We start from the raw sequence: 20420 nt of genomic DNA on the forward strand, positions 1-20420 counted from the left end.
GGTGTGATGAACAGTCATCTAATAGTGAATATAGTTGAAGTTGCATGGGACTGCACTACTGATTGGAAAGGTCCTGGCAGATTAGGTTGCCATGGCAACACAGAGGTTGAAATCTGTTTGGATTTAAAGAAGAAAAGAAAAAAACATACTGAGAGCAGCACAGCCAAGACAAATGGTACGTAATAAAGGGAATAAACAAATTAATACAATTTCATGATTGAATTTTGGGTTGTAAATGTAGGTCAGTGCGTCTTAGTGTTTCGCTGCGCACGCGCGCGTTTTGTCATATTTTGTGCACGTGTTTTGAGTACCTGTGGGGTTTGTGCAATATACGTAATGCCGCATGCGGTGACGATTAAAACTATGATGTATTTTAAGATCCCCACCAATTTAAAAATAAATAAATAACTTAAATCGGATGCCATGGGAGACCGACTTAGCTGCACACACGCAGCCGCCAATCGCGCTCCCTTACCGGGCGTGTGGCAGCGCGTAGAGCCGCTGCCGGCGCGGTGGTGAATCTACGGCTGATTTCATCCCATTTTTTTTTTGGGCGTTGAACTAATTTAGTCACACGCTTGCAACGTCAGTATTATGCAACGCCGTTAATGGTGTCGTCACGGCCTTTAATATTGTTTATAAAAAGCATTGATAAGCGTCGTGGTTGCATTGTACGTGCGTGATGTTCAAAGAGTCGTCAATGCGTCGCAGAGGAGTCTCGCCACCCGCGCAAGCGCGAGTTGTGCCTTCGCTCCAACCGCTCGTTTGACGCGTTCACGTATAAAGCAATGGAGACTTCGCCCGTGGTGCATTCAAATGCACAATATTTAAGTATCCGTTCAACTGTCAAGATGATGCAGTCCGGTGGAGTTTTTGGTGGGTGAGAGGAAAAAAAACAACAGAAATTTATCTAAACGTCAAATACTGTACAACGAATTCTATGCAAGATTTATTTTTTTACTATCAAGACTATTTAAAATTTTATCATATATATATATTTCAAAACAAAAAATGATAATTACCAGTCAGGTCATTATGTGGTAATGACTCATTAACATCCAAATGTATGGTTGATAGCGCAAGATTCGTTAGCTCAGCTATGCTATTGCTCTTTTGCAGTTTAGTACTTGCTAGCTGTCATCAAACACAAATCGGATCTCTTTGCGTTGCAGGTGAATACAATCACTATTGTCACCAGCAGCAGGTATGTTGAGCTTCCTGTTGAGCAGCCTAGCATGCTCAAAAGTCAAGTTAGCGCTAACAAAACTGGTTTTGCCCTTTAATATAATAACTTATCAAAGGGAAGCTCCATTTAGCCTTTTAACACCACAAGTCATCAAAGTACTTCTTGAGAGCTAGCATGTTCGAAGGTATGCTATGCTAGCATTAGGGTGACAAAACGTCTTATTTTGCTCAGTTATGTACACTGCTCCCAAACGGGTATAGGGGAAAAAGAAAGGAGTGTATATAAAAAAAAAGAAAAGGTCAAAAAATGGGTTTAAAACATTGTGTTATTACTCATTTGCCAAATAAAACCTCAAAAGTGAGTTATCTTTTTGGTTTTATTTTCCACCCAGGCGCTCAAATAATTCAAACGTGTCAGCTTTGCGTAAAATAGTTGCACTTAATGCGTGTTACAAAATTAGCAACACTCAAAATCACACGCTCCAATCGACCAGAGATAAATAAATAAATGAAGCGTCCAAAGCCAAACACTTATCAACTGCCCCCGTTTCAGATCTAGGCCCGGAGTCGACGAGCCGCGTCGCCATGGCAACCATGTCCATCCTGCAGCCGCCGTCGCCGCTGCCGGCCCTGTGCCGCTGGTACCTGTACGCCATCCACGGCTACGTGTGCGAGGTGATGTTCACGGCGTGCTGGGACTTCGCCCTGAACCGCAACTGGAAGCTGCCGGGCGTCACCAGCGTGTGGGCGCTCCTCCTCTACGGCACGTGCATCCTGGCCATGGAGCGAATGTACCTGCGCCTGCGCGACCGCGTCAACGTGGTGCTGCGCTGCTTCATCTACACCGCCTGGACGTACGCCTGGGAGCTGAGCACGGGCCTGCTCCTGCGCCGCTTCGGTGCCTGCCCCTGGGACTACTCCAAGTTCCGCTATAACTTCATGGGCTTGGTGACGGCAGAGTACGCGGTGCCCTGGTTCTGCGCCGCCTACCTGGTGGAGCGCCTGGTCATCCGCAGCACCCTGCGCCTGCGCTACCACGACGGCTCCGACGACGGATGGTCCGACCCCATGGCCACTGCCCTCAGGGCCGCCCGCAGGGGCGAGAAGAGGCTGCAGTCCGGGGTCAGCAGCTTGTTCAAGTCGGAATGATGAGCGCGCCGCGTCGTTGCCGTGTCACTGCAAATATTATCCCTCCAAATGTTAAACAATAAAAGTGTAAAAGTGACAAAAAACAATAAAAACAAGTAAAATCAATGGCTTGTGTGATGGAAACGAGAATGTCATAAAAAAAATGTAATCACAAATTCAAAGTATAGGCCTATTTACAAAAATGTCAACGTAAGTTTAAAAAAACAAGTTATAATGGACACAAGGTATACAAAGATTTTCACTATTCGGTGTCTTGCTATTAAGTTTATGTTCACTATCTAGGAAAGATGGCAGCCACGTTTGCCACAGATTGCAGCATCAAGGTGTAGCGATAGAGACTTAATGCTCGATAGGTTGTTAGCCATTTATCAGTACACACGCAGTACTGCCAACCTCAGGCTGAAATGAAAGTTGAAACCGTTTGCCTTTTTCGATTTCTTTTTATTTCTTTCATTTCAGAAAGCCTACACTACCTATAGGTTTAAAAGTGATAACATTTGGTGATTTTTATACCTCAATTAAAAATGACTCATTACTTCGTCTAGCCTGCAGACAAAAATGCTGCAAAAATTATCCTCCTGAAGGCACATGCTATCATGTTTTTCCTAGCCATAGCGTGTGTGTGTTCGCGCATGCGTAGTCAGTTTCCCCCAGTAGAAAAGTCATTTACGCAAATAGGCAGACGCTACGCAGCCTTTTTACGTCGCTGTATTTTCGCTACGTGAACGTACGTTCGCACGGTGCTTTCGTGAATTCAAAACACGCTTAGTGTACAGCAAGGCGGTAAGACGACGCCACTCTGGAGAATATACAACTATTTTCACGCCTTTCTTTTGAGGAATAACGCCATATCTTGAAGGATGGGAGACCAACGCCTCAGCTACCGGATCTTCACCAAAGTAAGGGACAAAGAATTATTGGTACTTGTCACAAAGAATGGTGCAAAAAGGAAAGATTGGCTTTGTGGACGTGCTTCGATGAACTGGCTGTTTCACTTGACATGGTGTTTGGCATTGCTAATGCTAGCTGGATTTTTTTTGAGGAATTCGGCTGTTCTACTGGGAGATAGAACAGAACTTCAGCTGAGCGGCAAGTGTTGAGCTGTCGCAGCGGAGGCGACGGGTACAACCCGAAAAAAAGGATTGCGGAGCAAAACATTTAAGACTCGCAAAGAGAGTAATGTTTTTTTTGTTTTATTTTCTACCCATACATAGGCGTATGTTAAAATAGTTTGAATGTATGAGACCTTGTATCCGAGTATCAAGTATCTCAAGGTCAGGCTGAGTGTCCTTTTTTTTTTGGAAATTAAAATATGGTCACACACAAATTTGTAATTGGTGTGTGTGTCTCAATTTGCGACTGCCTGCCTACCCAAACCTAGAGTTCACTCCACTGGTTAGCATCCAAGCTAGGTTGTTAGCGACACTTTTACTCAAAGCAAACTTTGGGACGTAGCCGTTTTAAATTTTTTTTTTTAATTTTTTACCCAAGCGCAATTTAGCAGTAAGCAAACGCCAGTTAGTATTAAGCTATGGTTTGAGCTACCAGGCAAGCATGTTCACAGGTATGGTAGAAAAGTTGATCAATTATCAATTTACTAAGTTGATCACCATTCACCTCTCCTATTATATTTGATTGTGCAATACAAATAATAAAATAAAAACATCAAAAGATAATGTTTTTGAATATTAAAACAAAATTATGCTTCTTAATTTGTAAAAGCATTTAACTTACATAAACAAAGTTGAGAACAATTTTAATGAAAAAAAAAGTAACAAAAATGGCTTGTCAATCTATTTAACTGCAAAAAAGATTTAGGATTAAAAAACAAAAAAAAATAATATCAGAAAATATACAAATATACAAAATATTGAAGTAAAATAAAAAATGACCATAAGGACTAAATTATGCTTCTTTGGTTATGTCTAAATATTTAATTGCAATTTTCTTTTGAACATGTTAAAAATATACACAAAAAAATCGTTTAAAAGTTTTGAAGAGGAAAAGGTAAAAAAAAAAAAAGTTATTTTTTTTCAATTAAATGTTTTTAAAAGCATGTAATATCCGTATTTGTCCACGCGATGGCGCCCTCTCCTTGTTTATCTTGCTTCATCCAGATTAGTTGTTGAGTAGTCTCACCGGAACCTCCATTAGGTACACCTACACAATCTAAACGACATCAAATCAGGAACTTACACTTTTGACATTTCAAATTAGAATGGATCAACTGTTGCTATGCAAACGCAGAATTTCTGGATGTCATCCAACTCTAAGTCTACATAATAAAGTGTCTATACACGTAACGTGGGTCATGAACGTGTCCTGGCCAGCACTCCCCTGTCATAAGCCGTGGCACCTGGGGGCCTTGTTGGTGGTGGGGCCCTTACCTGACACTCCAAATATGGGCGTTTGCTACCAGAGCTCAAGTTTTAACAGGGGATCCCCCCCCCCTCCCTTCATTGTTGTGTCAGGTTTCCACTTGCCCCTAGCGCTTGGATTAGGTGGAGCGTAAGTAAGTAGAATGTAGACTGACTGGAGAGAAGACCGTCCAATGACCTGCCTGTGGCCCTGTGTGTGTAAATATATGTGTGTGAAAATGTATGTCCCTATGTATATTAGCGTTGTAACGAACACTTGTTTCCCAATATGCAATTTTGCATTTGAATTGCATCGCACCTGATGTATTGAGAAACACATCTAACGTATGAAAATGCGAGTTACAAATAAAGATCTGATTAAGTTGATTCATTTACATTTGACTGTATTTAATTGTTCCCATGAAATTGCACTATTCCGTTTCATTGTTATTTTCTAAAATCATCCGCATCGCCCAAGGCAGCGAGAATGTTAACACGCTAACAGTGGCTACGCTAACATACGGCGAGCTACATCTCGAACAGCTCTGCCACCCTCGTCAGTTATTCAAAGGCATCGGTCTCAGCGCGGCGCGCTGAAGTGCAACGGTTTTCAGCACGTTTTGCATATTCAAAATGTTGTTTGCGCTGTAAATAATCCCTCTAATGAAACATCCTGCCTCGCAGTATATCGTATCACGCATCATTTCATACATCAGCAAAGGCAAACGATGGTAACTGCATTATTTTTTAGAATGAAGTCAGACATAAATGTTATAATGTCACAGAATAAAGTCAAAAATGTTATCAGAATAAAGTACAAGTATCATAAGGGAAACAGATTACGAGAAAGTCGCATTGTTACGAATGTTGTCATCACAGAAATTAAGTCCTAATTGTACAGGAGAAAAAGTTGCAGTTGAGTGATTTGTAATGTTAGAAGAAATAGTCCGAAAATTACGAAAATTTTACGGGGGAAAGTCGTAATATATTACGAGAAATTTGTAATGTTACAATAATAGTAATTATAAAAAATAATTAATTTGTAATATTATGAGGGAAAAATGTCATAAAGTTGTAAAGCTGAAAAAAGTGTCAAAATATGATGAACTAGGAATAAAGTCATATTCTGATCATTACTGTACGTTGTCAAGCGAATGTTGTAAAATTAGGAGAAAAAAATGATCATGTGAAAAATAAAATATTGTAACGGCAAGAGTAAAAAGTCACGAGAAAAAAATAAAGAGAATAAAATTGTAACTACCATGAGACGAGAAAATCGAATATTCTGGAATTGTTTTTGTAAAGTTATGAGAAAAAAACTACCTAATATTAAAGAAGAACCAAAAAAACTTAATAGTACAAGAACTTGTGTCCCCCATTACCAGACCCCCCCCCCCCCCGAGTTAAAATCGTATCAAAACTGCAAGAGAATTCCCATTTTGTTTCATATTAATATATATTTTTTTTACACATAGGTAAATAAAATTGTACATGGATTCTTCCGATGATGACGTTTGTGAGCGCGGCAGCTCGCGGCACGCGCGATGTTGTCGTCATGGCATGCAAACGGGCGCTTTGCCGTCGCTAACTGTCGACGTCAGCTGCCTGTTGACACTGGGGGGCCAGCTGTCATCTTTGTTGCGCTCATCAAACAAGATAACAATCCGAATGGGTTGATGCTCAACTGCTCTTTTCTCATCCAACGGCATCTTTGCGCTCGTTGCTGTTGGAACAATTCATTGAATTCAAATGGACATCGCAATGCAGTTTTCAAATCACGCGGGTTGCAATTTGGAGAAAAAAAGAATAGGTCGGTTGGTAGGCTTGATTTTTCTATGCATGTTTTATGTCTCGTAGAGAACACTACGATACTGTGACAATTTTTTTTTGTCGTGTATAGTTCACACGCCACTAGATCCAGACTACGTTCTGCCTGTAGTGGTCTAGTTCTTGTGTCGTTTTTGGGCATAAAATGACAGCGACGTAGCTTTTTTGCTAACACATTTAAAGTTCACCACGTGTGCTTAAGTTCTTTTAAGATAGCTAAACTCCACATGAGAACTTTTACAGTACACAAAAGAGTTGCACAATCTTTTTTCTTCTTCTTAAGTAGACAAAAGCGTTAGTGGTGTATTTAATGGCCATCCATCACGGTGACAGGTCGTCCCTGATTGGCTGAGAGTCGGAGGCCAGACGGGCGTGAAAGTTCACCGCCGGCGTGATGCGACGATGGGGAAAATCTACCTCAGGCCTTTCTGGCTTTGGCTTTTGTGTCGCCATTGGATGATTGATTGACTGATTGATTGGTGTCGTCAAACAATCACAAACACGCCTTCGACCTTTTCCCCTTCTTCGCTGTTCACTGTTGCACCTTGTCAATGACTGACAGACAAAAACTGGAAATGCAGGTTCCAGCTTCCTTGTTAGTTAGTTGACACTGACATCATTCTTCTATTCATTTATTCGTGGTCTATGGACTAGCCGTAGAGATCTAAGTCCAAACTGTATAGACCTATACACCCGTAGAGACCTACTGGCTACTGACCTATGTCCTGAAAGTAGAGGTCTCTGTCTTGATTGTAGTCGACGATGACATGCCAGAGGTCTGGCTCCGGATGCGTATGTCCTAAAGGTAGAGGTCTATGCCCTGGTTGTTGCGGTCTACAACTTGACTGTAGAAGTATGGCTGCAAAGGCACATGTCAAGAAAGTCGTGGTCTATGTCCTAGCTGTTGAGGTCCATGTCTTGATTGTATCAGTTCTGGCTTTTGAGGCCAAAATCATGAAAGTCGAGGTCTATGTCCTGGCTGTTGAGGTCTATGTCTTGACTATTAAGGTCTGGCTGAAGAACCCTACATGCTAAAAGTGGAGGTCTATATCGTGACTGTAGAGTAGAGGCCGATGTCTTGATTGTGAAAGTGCTCATGTCCTGAAAGAACAAGTCTATGTCCTGGCTAGAGAGGTCAAGGTCTTGAGTGTAGAGGTCCATCTCTCGACGGAGTCAGACTGGTGCTGCAAAGTTTATATGGTCAGCAGGTTGGGGGTCCGTACACTCTCAAAAGCCCCTAAAACCACCCCACCGCTGTTCTGCCCGGGCCGTGTTTATGGCATGACTACGATGGTGACCCGAGACGCCAGGAATGCAAGCGTACCAGCATCCCTCCTTAGGGACCATGCCAGCCGTGTCGGTTACAGTGCGGCTATGATCTCGGCGGTCCGTGGGGCGAGGAGGGTGCCCCAACATGTGCCGGGGTGGCGGGGGTGACAGACTGAGCCAGACTGGAACGCGGGTCACCTTTCCGCCACGCGCCTTCCGCCTTTTGATGTGCACTTGCTGACAGTTGGCGCATTCTGCCCTCTCCAGCCTGTCCTTTACGCTTGGGTCAGCGGACCACCCATGTCTGATAAAATGCCTGAGCAGGTTTAAGTTCGCACAAGAATGTCGGCCATCTGATCGTCCCATGCGACCCCCACGTGGCAGTCCATCTGGACCCCTCATAACCTGGGAGATTAGTGACTCGGTATGTGTGTGAATTTGTGTGTGGCTTGTTCACGTGGGACGATTGAGAGCTTGTCTTGGGGTTCACAACTCCTTTTGAACTTGTTGACTTGTGTGGTTATATACTTTTGAGGTTGTGTACTTGGCAGTATGCAACCTTGTGAGGGTGCATACTTGTGAGGACAAAATATATACTTTTGAGGTTGTGTACTTGGCAGTATGCAACCTTGTGAGGGTGCACACTTGTGAGGACAAAATATATACTTTTGAGGTTGTGTACTTGTAGTACGTGACCTTGTGAGGACGGAATATATACTTTTGAGGTTGTGTACTTGTAGTACGTGACCTTGTGAGGACAACTACTTGTGGAGGTTGCGTCCTTGTCAAAATATGTACTAGTATGTGTACTTGTTAGTAAGCATCCTTGAGAGATTGTTCTTTTGAGGGTGCACACTTGAGGACAACTACTTGTGGAGGTTGCGTCCTTGTGAAAATGTTCACTTGTGAGGATGTCTACTTAGTAGTAAGCATTATTGTGAGGTTGTATCCTTGTAAGGGTGCACACTTGTGAGAACAAATACTTTTGAGGTTGTGTACTTGGCAGTATGCAACCTTGTGAGGGTGCACACTTGTGAGGACAAAATATATACTTTTGAGGTTGTGTACTTGTAGTACGTGACCTTGTGAGGACAACTACTTGTGGAGGTTGCGTCCTTGTCAAAATATGTACTAGTATGTGTACTTGTTAGTAAGCATCCTTGAGAGATTGTGTTCTTTTGAGGGTGCACACTTGAGGACAACTACTTGTGGAGGTTGCGTCCTTGTGAAAATGTTCACTTGTGAGGATGTCTACTTAGTAGTAAGCATTATTGTGAGGTTGTATCCTTGTAAGGGTGCACACTTGTGAGAACAAATACTTGTGAGGTTGCGTACTTGGTAGTAAGCATCCTCGTGAGGGTGCACACTTGCGAGGACAACTACTTGTGGAGGTTGTTTACTTGTGTGGGGGACAACTTTAAGGCATGTGTGCTGTTGAAATTGTGTATTTGTGATGATGGATTCTCATGAGGACATTTCAGGACCGCCTCACGTGGGTCGTTAATGTTTTGTTGTTCTAACCGTAATGCCGGCAGGTCGGCGCGTGTGATTGAGTAAATGAGACCATTATGTTGCTCATAACTTGCTCCAGCAGCGGCTGGGAAAAGACCCCACGGTGCTTACAGGAAGAAAAAACAACATGCACATAAACGGGCTAATTTTAGCACGCCATAACATCTCCTGCAGTGTTCTTGAAAAGCTTCCATTTTCATGACGCCCTCCTTAAAACTTGAGCTTACTCACCGCTTGGGCGTGCGTGGGTGTCGATTAACAGGCTATTAAATCGGGTTTCGATTGTTGTTCTCGTCTTCTAGCGAGGCGTGGCTCATTGCCCAGAACCACGAGCACAATCAATTCCGCTGAATGAGCAACACGTTCAGTTATTGACTTCAATTTTAGGAGATCTTGTTTGCGGATTTCACACCTAAAGGAGAAGCTGCCAAGTCCACACATGCAAAAAAAAAAAAAGAAAGAAAAAAGGCACAATACAGTTCATGGCGACAGGTGTAAACTTCCGCCCTCCTCGCTTGCTTATCTGTCCAAACAAGCTTTCACCTCAACAGCCTTCAGCGTTTCACATCTGCTCCGCCAAAAACTCCCATCAAACGCTTGCGGTGTGCTTCCAAAGTCCCGCCTGCCGTTGGCGAGGATAAACAGATACGGCAGGCGTGACTTTCATCCCAAACAGGAAGCAAAGTGCCGCTTAACGAAGGTTGTGGGGGAATTTTTTTACCCGCCGTGTCTCGTCAACTCGCCTGATGTGAGAGAAGCATAATGAATGCATATGTAAACGTGTGTCGATTCTGAAACGCACACCGAAAAGCATTTGTCAACCATCAAGTACTAAACTGTCCATTAAGCACCAATATTTAGCCCCGTTTCCACTGACAAATATGACACACTTCGGTTTGATTGACACTTTTGGTAGTCTCCATTTATTAGGTCGGACATTTTGGGACTCAGAATAAAACAAGGGGAACATTAGCAAACTGTAATGTAATGTAACTAGTACTCCAGTAAAAAGTTGTCCAAAATGCAAACTTACTGTGTATACCGTAAAACTCTCCCCATCGCGGGTTCCAGTTTGGTGGCCCCTCTAATTTGCTGATTTTTTTAATTATTATTTTTTGTACAGTTAATCATTTTAATTCCATTGTCGGTCACTAAATGATGGAACACTTGGTTAAAGCTGCTCTTTGTAACAATTTGCCCCCAAATTTTTTGACAATAGGATTTTTATTTGGCCATGATTATGATTAACACCTTAGCTGTTAACAATGGGTAGACTGGATTCGGGTTCAAATTTCCTGCCCTCTGTCTGCCGATGTGACGTCATGTGCATTGTGTACGTGAAGAAGGGTGTGTGCGGTTTCATTTTTTGGCCACACGTGGCAGTAGTGATTCAAAATAGAATGTCCTGCGTTCAGAAGATTTAATTTGAGAAGAAAGAAGAACATTTTAAAAATTAAAAAAGATTTTAACCCTGCTAGGAACACAAAAAAGATCGCTACGTTGTTACACTGCTTGTTTGATGATTTTATGTAATATATTGTCCACATTAAATTTAATATACGTGTTTAAATGTGTTTGTATTATTTTAAAAGATGTGCATACGTGCTATAAAAACATTTCTTAAGAGTATTTAAATGGGGTATATGCCACGGAAGAGGCGGGACTTCCAACTTCCTGGTTTTCACACATCAGCTTTGTTTCCTGTTTGCGATGTGTGGGCCTCGTCCCAGTTCTTGCGTGTCCGTCTTTGTGACCCTCGGTTGCGCGTTCCCGTCGACGGGTACGAGTGTGTCTGTCTCAGTTGCCCGAAGCATTTCAGAGAGTTGAGACGGCCTTCAGCGGGAGCGCGATTGGGGGGCGCAGGTGTGGGGGTGCGAGTGTTGGAACGCGGACATCAGTGGCCGGAAACGACGCTGATGTGTGAAACCAGGAAGTTGGAAGTCTGTGGCATCTACCCCATTGGGTAACACTCCGAATGGCCCCTTGATTAATTGAAAATAAATAAATACGAACAAATTTAATTAGTATTTTTGTTAACCACCCCCCCCCCCCCCAAAAAAAAATTCTAACACTTCTAAAAATTCAATAAACATTTTCCACGAAATATATGGGAAGATATCCCAGGCAGGGGGAAAAAAATAAAATAAAATGAAAAAAAAAATAAAATTGGCCCCTCTTCAGCCCTGGGAGAGAAAAACAATCCTAGAGCCGCCTTTGGACCGATGGAAATGGATGATGATCTCGTCTTTTCTCCAAGCGCAATGAAGCACGACGTGGTTGTGCAACGCGCTCCTTGCTGTGCGTTCATTCCATGTCGGTTCAGGTCTTAACCTACTTCTTCACGTCGTTACGCAAGCGGGGTGCGGAGACGCTCGCGCTGTTTAATCGCACTGTGAGTCATCACAGGTGGAGGGAAGAAATAAACGGGGAAGCCACCAGCAGGAGGCGCTAGAAGAGTTTCCACAAGAGAGGAAAGGGAGGGGGCGGGAGTGCTCAGTTGTCAGGATGCAGGTCACACTCTAGTTGTTATCTCCCCCATTTCCTCCTCCTCTTCCCTCCACTCTTCCTCTCTCATCTTCCTTTCACTTGTTTTTCTTGACTCAGCCATCCCCGCCCTCTTTTTTCCCTTTTTGCCCAGCACTTCCTAACAGTTATTTAAAATAGGATGCCCCACAGGTGCGTTTATGTCAACCCACAACAGTGTATGAACATCTTGAGGAGGTGCCAGAATGACGCTGAAGTTGGTAATTTTGGTGATTATTTATCGGTAGTAACTTCTCACCAATACATTTTGGCAACCCACAGCAGTGCGTGACCAGCATGAACTGGAAAGCCATTTCTTCAAGTTGAAAATTGAAAAAATGCTGCTTATCACAAACTCCTGTGATTTTAAACACAAAGCAAATGTATTTCACGGTCATAAAAATGCTTTTTGTCAGTGCAATTTGTCATCCCACAACAGTGTGTGACAATTATAAATTGAAGATGCCAGGTTGAAGTCATGCCAGACGTACTGACGTGTTTGGGGGAAGGATGGGCGGGGGGGGGGGGGGGGGGGGTGAATACTGCTTGCTTGCAAATGTATTTTTTGATTGTTTTACAATACATTTTGCCGTCCCACAACAGCGTGAGACCATCATGAATTGGCACGGCCCAGCTGTCCTGATGTCAGATGTAATAATGAGTTTGGAAATTTGTGTTTTAGTCGTTTGTTCTCCCCACAGCAGTGTGCAACCACCTTGGCTGTGCATGCATGGTTTTGTCCACACGCTGCATTGCACAATTGCCAATCTGGGCATCATTTAAAAGGGAAATAAACAGGCTTTCCAGCTGGATGAAATGCATTGGCGAGAAGCAGTGGGTTGGGGGTTCAAAAGCGAGTGGGTGGGGTCCATTCCGGGATGGATGGATGTGGAAAAGTGCAGCGCTGCAGAAATGCATTCCAAGGTGGGGAAGGGGAGTCGCGGGGTGTGTTGGGTTCCACGACTATCATGTTCTTTTGCGGCTTTGGCCTCCATCGTCGCTTAATGGCAGGAAAAGCGCGGCCTGTGTAGCGATGATTAGCGGTAAAGAAGAGGCCGAAACCAGAGCGGGAGACAGAGAAATGCTTTGGCCTCCAACTTTTAATCGTTTATAGATGGAACCCCCGTTTGCCAGAGCAAGGGGGAAGGCGGGAGAAAGAAAATCCCAGGCATTAAAAGAACAAAGCTTGATTGAGCGACTCCCGAAAAGAAAAAAGCCGCCTTGTTATACGATGTCCTGTGTGTCTGTGCATGCTGATATACGTTTGGCGCTACGATGGGGGACGGGGCGGGGCCGAGGGTCGGCCCGACTGCTAATGAACTCCGGGTCCGACGGACTCTGGGCGAGGGGCTCAAAGGGCCCTTTCTCCCGCCGGGCCAGGGGCAGTCAGCTGCCCGACGAGCTGACCTACGGCTCTGTGATGATGTCACCGCCGCATTCATCCGTGGCGAGGCTGCACGTCTGGACAGCAATCAAATGGCCCATTAAAAACCCTCCACCGCTTCTCCTTTCACGACGCTCGCTGATTGAGACGCAGCTGCTGCCGCCAGTAGCCGTGCCAAGCCAACCTCTTTATTTACTCTCTGGAGTGGCGCAAAATGTATTATATACAAAATCTTGAGCAAGATTAACAAAGTGGCTGCTGATGTGATATCCTGTCTAAACATCTGTAGCATGCTAACAAACTCGTATCAATATAAAATACTCTCATGTCTACGCGTCTCGCATCAGAACTGGCGAAAAACCAGGGCGCGTTGAACACGTCGCTTTAACGAGACAACAGCTGACAAACAACCATGGCGGACCATAAGATGCATTTGTATTTACTTTTAAGGAAAAAAGAAAAGAAGATGAGCAGCACTTTGAGAGTTTACTCTATTTACCTCTAAGTTAAAATGAATCAAATATCCAGGATGAGACTAAGGGCCTTTTTTGCAGCAGTAAAAAAAAAAAAACGGAGAATGAGAGCTTCCTGATTCTACTTCTAAGACAAAAGGGAAGAAAATATCCAAGATGAGACTAAGGGCTTTGAGAATATGGAGCACTGCAGCAAAGCGGAGATTGAGGGCAGGAAAAAATAGAGCACTGAGAGTCTCCTCTGTTTACTTCAGGATAAAAAGGACAACAAATCCAGTATGAGAGGTGTAGCAATTTGGAGACTGGGGGCACAGAGAAAACAGAATGAGAGCTTCTTGTATTTACTTTTAAGGAAAAAGAAATAACAAAGCTGAGACTAAGGCCATTGGGAATAAGGAACATTGCGACAAAATGGAGACTGAGGTCAACAAGAAAACAGCATTGAGAGTTTGCTCTATTTACTTCTATGTAAAAATTAGAAAAATATTCAAGATGAGATGAAGGGCACTGAGAATATGGAGCACCGGAGCAACATAGAGACTATGGGCAGCAAGAAAATAGAGCATTGAGAGTTTCCTCTGTATACTTTGAAGAAAACATTAAGAAATCTAAGAAGAAAAAAAAAAATCTAAGATGAGACTAAGGGTACAAAGAATATGGAGAACTATGACAAAGTGGAGACTGAGGGCAATGAAAAACACAAAGCGCCCGCGTGTCAACATATTGGTTGGCTTTCCAATGGCAAATTCATCAGATGGTTTCACTTCATGACAAATTGTTGCTTCCGCGGCCCGCGTGTCAACCACCAGAACCAACATCAGGCCTTTAGGGCAAAATTCTGCTTCCTGGGCTCACGTGTCAATCAACATTTTGACAAACAACATTCTGACATTCTTTATTTGTTTATTCTAACTTTGCTCGTCTTGCTTTCTGTCTGTCTTCTGCTTTTGGTCTTGTTCATTGAGTGCTTGTCACCAGGGGCAACGGGGCTGGGGGTTCTGGTGTACACTCCCTCACTCCCTCTTTTCCTTCACTGCTTTTGGCAGCGCGCTGGGATTCTTTCACAGCGGCTGCCCGTTGCTAAGACAGAGCGAGCCCCCCCCCCCCCCTCACAAAATAAAAGCTGTGCAAATGAATGTGGGTCACAGGGAGTCAGAAGGGGGCTTTTCATCCGTCCCCCCTTTTTTATCCTCCTTTTTGTTCCTCTCCAACGCTCGTCGCTCTTTCCTTCCACGCTAAAGTCAAGGCCGACCTACCAGTAAACAAAACAGACAACGAAAGCCCGCAGAAAAAAAAAGATGAAAAAAGAATCGGCAGCAGATGTTTCACTGCTTTGGCTTCCTGTCAGCAGCTCGCCACTTCCTCTTTCCCTTCCCTTTTTTTTTTTCCTTCTGATAGCCGCCGCGCATTGCGAGATGTTCGGCTTGTGCAGCGGTCAGATTTACACACCGAATGAGACGTTTCGGCCGCATTTAAAACCACGCCATACCCTTTGAAATCGCAACTGAGATGGCGCACCTCCCTATTCAGCACACCCTAAAAATGTCAATTTATTTAAATACAAATGACAAAAATCATCTAAATCAGGCAACGTTTAAGCCGTGATACCCCGTTGACAATTGGATGAAGATAGCGCACCCCCTAAAAAAGACAATTTCAATATACAAAACTTTGATCACCTTACTAAGCCAAACTTTTCAACATCTCAACAGCGCACTCCGACCTGCAACAGCCCCGAACAAAACCTAATCCTCCCACTTCTACATCCCAGCTGATATGGCGCACCATCTCTCCCCCACACATGCCCTGAAAAGGTCAAGTCATGCAAACAAAAAAGCCAAATATCATCTAAATAAAACAAAAAATTCAAGCCACGCATCCACTACTTTATCCAACTCAGATCGTGCACGGCCTTGCACCTGCACATCCCTTAAAAAATGTCCATTAATGTACACCTAAAAGCCAAAGATGATCAAAATCAAACAAATTTAAGTGATGCACCCCCTTCCACATCCCAACTGAGATGGCGCACTGCCTTCACTTGTACACCACCTAAAAAAAGCAAAATTTATATAAGTACTAATGCCAAAGATTGTCAGAATTTAACATTTTAAACTACACACCCCCTTTCACATCCAACTGAGATGACGCGCCATCTGTCCCCACACGCGCCTTGAAAAAGTCAATTCATTAACCAAAAAGCTAAAAATCATCAAAATCAAAAAGAAGCCATGCACCCCTTCCAGCAGTGTGACAGAGAAGGCGCACCCCTCTGACACACACACACACACACACACACACACACACACACACACACACACACACACACACACACACACACACACACACACACACACACACACACACACACACACACACACACACACACACACACACACACACACACACAAACTGAAGACATTAAATACACAAGCCAACGATCACTTATATCAGCCAATCTATTTATTCCTACAGCTATCTGACAAAGATGGCGCACCCCCTTTCCCTGGGGGAAAAAAATCAATTGAAAACTCAGCCAAACTCTTTTCAAGTGATTTGCAAGGTCCTGTGAAAGTCAACACTGCGCCAGAGAAGGGAACTCAACCCTCCGCTACATCATGTAGCACTTGTACACGGAGAGCGATAGAACATTTTACCCATCAGCCCCCGGGGCATTTCCCTTTCAGTGGACGAGGACGAGGGCGGCGGACGCTAGCTGACATTTTGCTAGCGGCGCGGGATAGACGGCACCATTGTCGCAGCTGAAACGGGAAACTGGCGGAGGGCGGCGTCCCGACTACTCGATATCAATCTTATGAAGGGGGGGGGGGGGGGACGACGATATCGAGACGCAAAACGTCCCATTGTGGAGGTCCCTCGCCGGCTTGGGAAGCGAGGACGGCACAAAGACAAGCAAAACAGTGGACGCTGTCTTTGGCGAAGGGAATATGAGACATTGCTATCTCGATATTCTGCCAAGCGTCATGTCACCACACGGCCATTAGGAAGTGTCGTGGAAGGACATCAGCTGCGATACATAACGGGGACCTTGAAGGGTGAACGTCAGGGCTTGTGCGTTTAAATGGACTTTTTGCAGGGAGTGTGCGGGTGGTGCGCCATCCCTGTGGAGATTTTGGAGGGGGTGCGTGCCTTTAAAAGGTTTAAGAAAGGCTGATTTAGCCGTTCTTTGGCATGTGTGTTTCCATAAAATGACTTTTTGGAGGGTATGTGTGCGGAGGTGCGCCATCCTTTTTTTAGGGGGTGCATTGCTTAGCAAGTTTAGGAAAAGCTGATGTAGCTGTTCTTTGGCTTGTGTATTTATGTAAATGGCCTTTTTTCAGGATGTGTATGGGGTGCGCCATCCTCTTTTAAGGGTGTGTGGCTTGGGAAGTTTATTTAGCACAGGTTAATTTAGGCATTCTTTGGCTTGTGTCTTTATATAAACTGACTGTTCTTAGGGTTTGTGGGAGGGTGCGCCATCCCTCTGGGAAATTTTAAGATGGTGCATGGCTTGAAAAGTTTAGGGAAGTCTGATTTAGCCATTCTTTGGCTTGTGTATCTACATGACTTTTAGGATTTGTGAAGGGGTGAGACATCCTTGTGGAGATTTTTGAGGGGGTGCGCTGGTGTGGGGCTGAAAAGGTTTAGAAAAGGCATATTTTTGGGATGTGTACTGACATACAATGACATTCTTTAGAGTGTGGGGATTTTTAACTGTTGTAGCATAAACTTTTTTTGGACCGGCTGATTTAGGCATTCCTTGTCTTTGGTATATACAATCCAGAGATAGCATAAATCTACCAAGGCACTAAGTTTACTAAGCCCCCCCCCCCCCGCCCCCCCCCCCAAAAAAATCTGCTTAAATACACAAGCCAAATTTTGTCTAAATAAGACTTTGTCTAACTTTTAAAGCAAATGCACCCCTTTAAACATGATCGGGGAAAAAACGCACCCCCTTCCCTGAAAGTGCGCCACCTCTGCTGGGATTTTGAAGATTGCTGAAGCTGATTTGACCGTTTTTTTGGCTTGTATATTTTTTAGAGCGCGTGCTGGGGAGAAGGGGGTGCGTGAAAGTTAAACAGAATAAGCTCACACCTGGAGAGCGAGTCGTGAAGTTTTCCATCAACAGTGCGTCATGTTACGGCATCAATCCCACCCCGCCCCCACATCCTTCCTTCGCCACCGGACCCGTGTTGCGGCGTCTGTCTGCCAGATGTCCCACGTAAGCTAGGAGCGGGGGTGCGAAGGCTTGGATATGAAAGTCTGCCCGAGGTGTCTTCTATCTTGAAGAATTATGACGCTGATTATTATGCTAAAGATTTAACGCGACACATTCCTGCCAGTCCCTGTGGGAGTCACAAGCATGGGCTCTATTAGAACCACCTTTCTTGCATTTAAGGGTGGGGGCAGCACTCTTTGAGGGGGTGCGCCGACTCTGTCAAAACGTTAAACCAAGTCAAGTTTATTTATATAGCCCGTAATCTCAAAAGAGTCTCAAAGAAAATGGACTGCATCCCCTGGTCTGGATTCTCATTTGGGCAAGGAAAAATTCAAAGAAAGCTGACGTTTCAAACGAAATGTCAACGGTTCTTGTGTTGTTTGCGTAAACAAGTTTATTGCTATCGCACCTCCAGCAGAATGCGCTTGAAAGGCTTGTGAGAGATCAGGATGTGTTTTCCTTTGTGCGTGTGACCGAGCTTATTGTGCCGACGGAGAGCAAGACACGGGTCGGAATGCCAACATTGACCCGTGCTGAAGTTTCGATTAGAAAATGCCACTTTCGAAAACGAGCTCAGATGAAGAGAAGTTAACCACTGGCCGGGTCATCAAAATGAAGTGAATCGACTCAGCCTTTGTCATGAAACCAAAAGATTTGATTCAATTTGCTCCAATCCGCAGCAGATGAAACGACTCACTCCAATGACGGTTCAGATTGAAATGTTTCACTTTAACTATGATAAGATTCACTCCAATTCCAAACCGATTGACTCCAATTACGATCAGAAACCAAATGAGTCACTCCAATTTCATTATTTCGTCCGAAAATTAGATTATTTACTATTTACTCCAAGTTCATTCCAATTTACTCCACTTATTAGACAATAGAGTTAATTCTGATTACAATAGGATTAACTCCGATTATGGTACAATTCTGTTCTCTCCCATTACGACAGAATACGATTTACTCCACTTAATTATGACGCGATTAAGTATGGCTGATTTCAATGAAGATATGATTGACTCCAATTACAATGCAATTATGATACACTATAATTGATTTCAATTACAATACGATTGAGTCCAAATAACCGATTCCAATTGCAATATATACAAATTCCGATACAATTGACTCAAACTGCAATGCAATCCGATATGATTATGAATCACTCCAATTCTGATATGTTCAGATACATGCTATTTCCGTTAGCATCCGCCGGCTACAAGAAATTGACGAACGTCCCGTCGAAGCGGTCCGAGCGGCCCCGCTACATCGTCGCGCTCCCGTTTGGTTGTTTGCTAGCTGGTGGAAAATGTGCATCACGACCACACAAGGACAAGCATTCAGGCCACGCAGCAGCCAGACGCGGGCGGCATAAAGTCAGCGCTGTCAAAAAGCCACTCACCAAATGTCTGATCCATCGCTTCCCGTCACGTGTGGCACCGGCGGCGGCGGCGGGCGGGTTTTTCGGGAGGTGGCGGGGGGCTAATGAGCGACTCTTTCAGTCAAGCAGACACTTTATGGGGTGCCTGCCAGCCTCATTAAGAGCAACTCTTAATTGGCCTTTACTAGCCCCAAAAAGCGTATAGAAGCCTATACATGTGCTGGCCAGCGAAGTGTGCTGCATGCCTGCCGTCTTCCTGCTCGCACTTGCAGACATTCAAAGCCAACGCTTGTTATGTACCAAGGTTAGTATCGTCAATCAAAAGTAAAAATGTATTTAAAAAAAATCATTTGTGAAGTAAAACAAAGATAAATATGAATTAAGCAGCAAAATCCACCCATTGAACCCCCCCCCCCCCCCCCCCACCTCAAGGGGCGGTCATTTTGCCACTTGCTATCAACTGACAATGACATCACAGTTCACAACCGGCGCGGCTTGCGAACGTCACATGACCAAACTGAAAAAAACATACATCACAATAATTCTTAATTCAGGTTTTAAATCTGGAGGTCAAGACAAGATTAGGGTTTCAAAGTAGGAGTTAAGATTTTGAAAGAGGGTTTCGAGTTAGAGTTGAGGTTTCAAAGGAGGGTTAAAGCTTCAGAATTAGAAGTTGAAGACAGGATTAGGGTTTCAAATTAAGACAGGCGTAGGGTTCTAAATTAGAGTTTCAAGACTATTCATCTTTTTCAGACAGGGTTAAGGTTTCTAAATAGATTTAGGGATTTAAATGAGGGTCGGGTTTCAAATGACCAGTTCAGTATATATTTATTTTGAAGTGAGCATTAGGGTTTTAAATGATAGTTTCAAGCTAGGGTTAGGCTTTAAAATGAGGGCTTCAAATTTTAGGACGGGATTAGGGTTTCAAGTATAGGTTTGGCATTAGGGGTTCTAATCGTATTTAAGTTGGGTTTCAATGGCAATGAAACCATTTCTCTATGCCATGGGTGTCAAACTCCGGTCCAGGAGACTGAGGGCAGCTGGAGCACTACAGCAAAGCGAAGACTGTGGGGCGCTTCGCCTAATGTAAGCGAGGAGAGTCAGGCGTCAAGAAAACAAAAGATTGCTGCGCTTGGCG

The 20420-nt window shown here is 44.0% G+C and overlaps 1 protein-coding gene and 1 long non-coding RNA gene across 3 annotated transcripts in view; both read left to right on the forward strand.

Moving 5' to 3' along the window:
- The first annotated feature begins 61 nt into the window (after window positions 1-61).
- Window positions 62-2439, forward strand: tmem229b (transmembrane protein 229B). Of its 2 annotated transcripts, none has more exons than XM_086094000.1 (2): window positions 62-876; window positions 1739-2439. In XM_086094000.1, the coding sequence occupies exons 1-2, from the start codon at window positions 789-791 to the stop codon at window positions 2332-2334; spliced, it is 684 nt and encodes a 227-aa protein (XP_085950126.1). In that variant the 5' UTR covers window positions 62-788; the 3' UTR covers window positions 2335-2439. The 2 variants fall into 2 exon arrangements, with proteins under 2 accessions (XP_085950126.1, XP_085950127.1); XM_086094001.1 differs by lacking the exon at window positions 62-876 and adding an exon at window positions 932-1204.
- A 565-nt stretch (window positions 2440-3004) lies between these two features.
- Window positions 3005-20420, forward strand: part of LOC147162586 (uncharacterized) — a 97265-nt gene continuing 79849 nt past the window's right edge. Inside the window, exon 1 of the long non-coding RNA XR_015097005.1 lies at window positions 3005-3233. This is a non-coding gene — a long non-coding RNA (uncharacterized LOC147162586). The remainder of the gene's footprint in view (window positions 3234-20420) is intronic.

The sequence above is a fragment of the Leptonotus elevatus genome, chromosome 14, assembly GCF_054856555.1.
Source record: "Leptonotus elevatus isolate MCC_2025b chromosome 14, RoL_Lele_1.0, whole genome shotgun sequence".
NCBI lineage: Eukaryota > Metazoa > Chordata > Actinopteri > Syngnathiformes > Syngnathidae > Leptonotus > Leptonotus elevatus.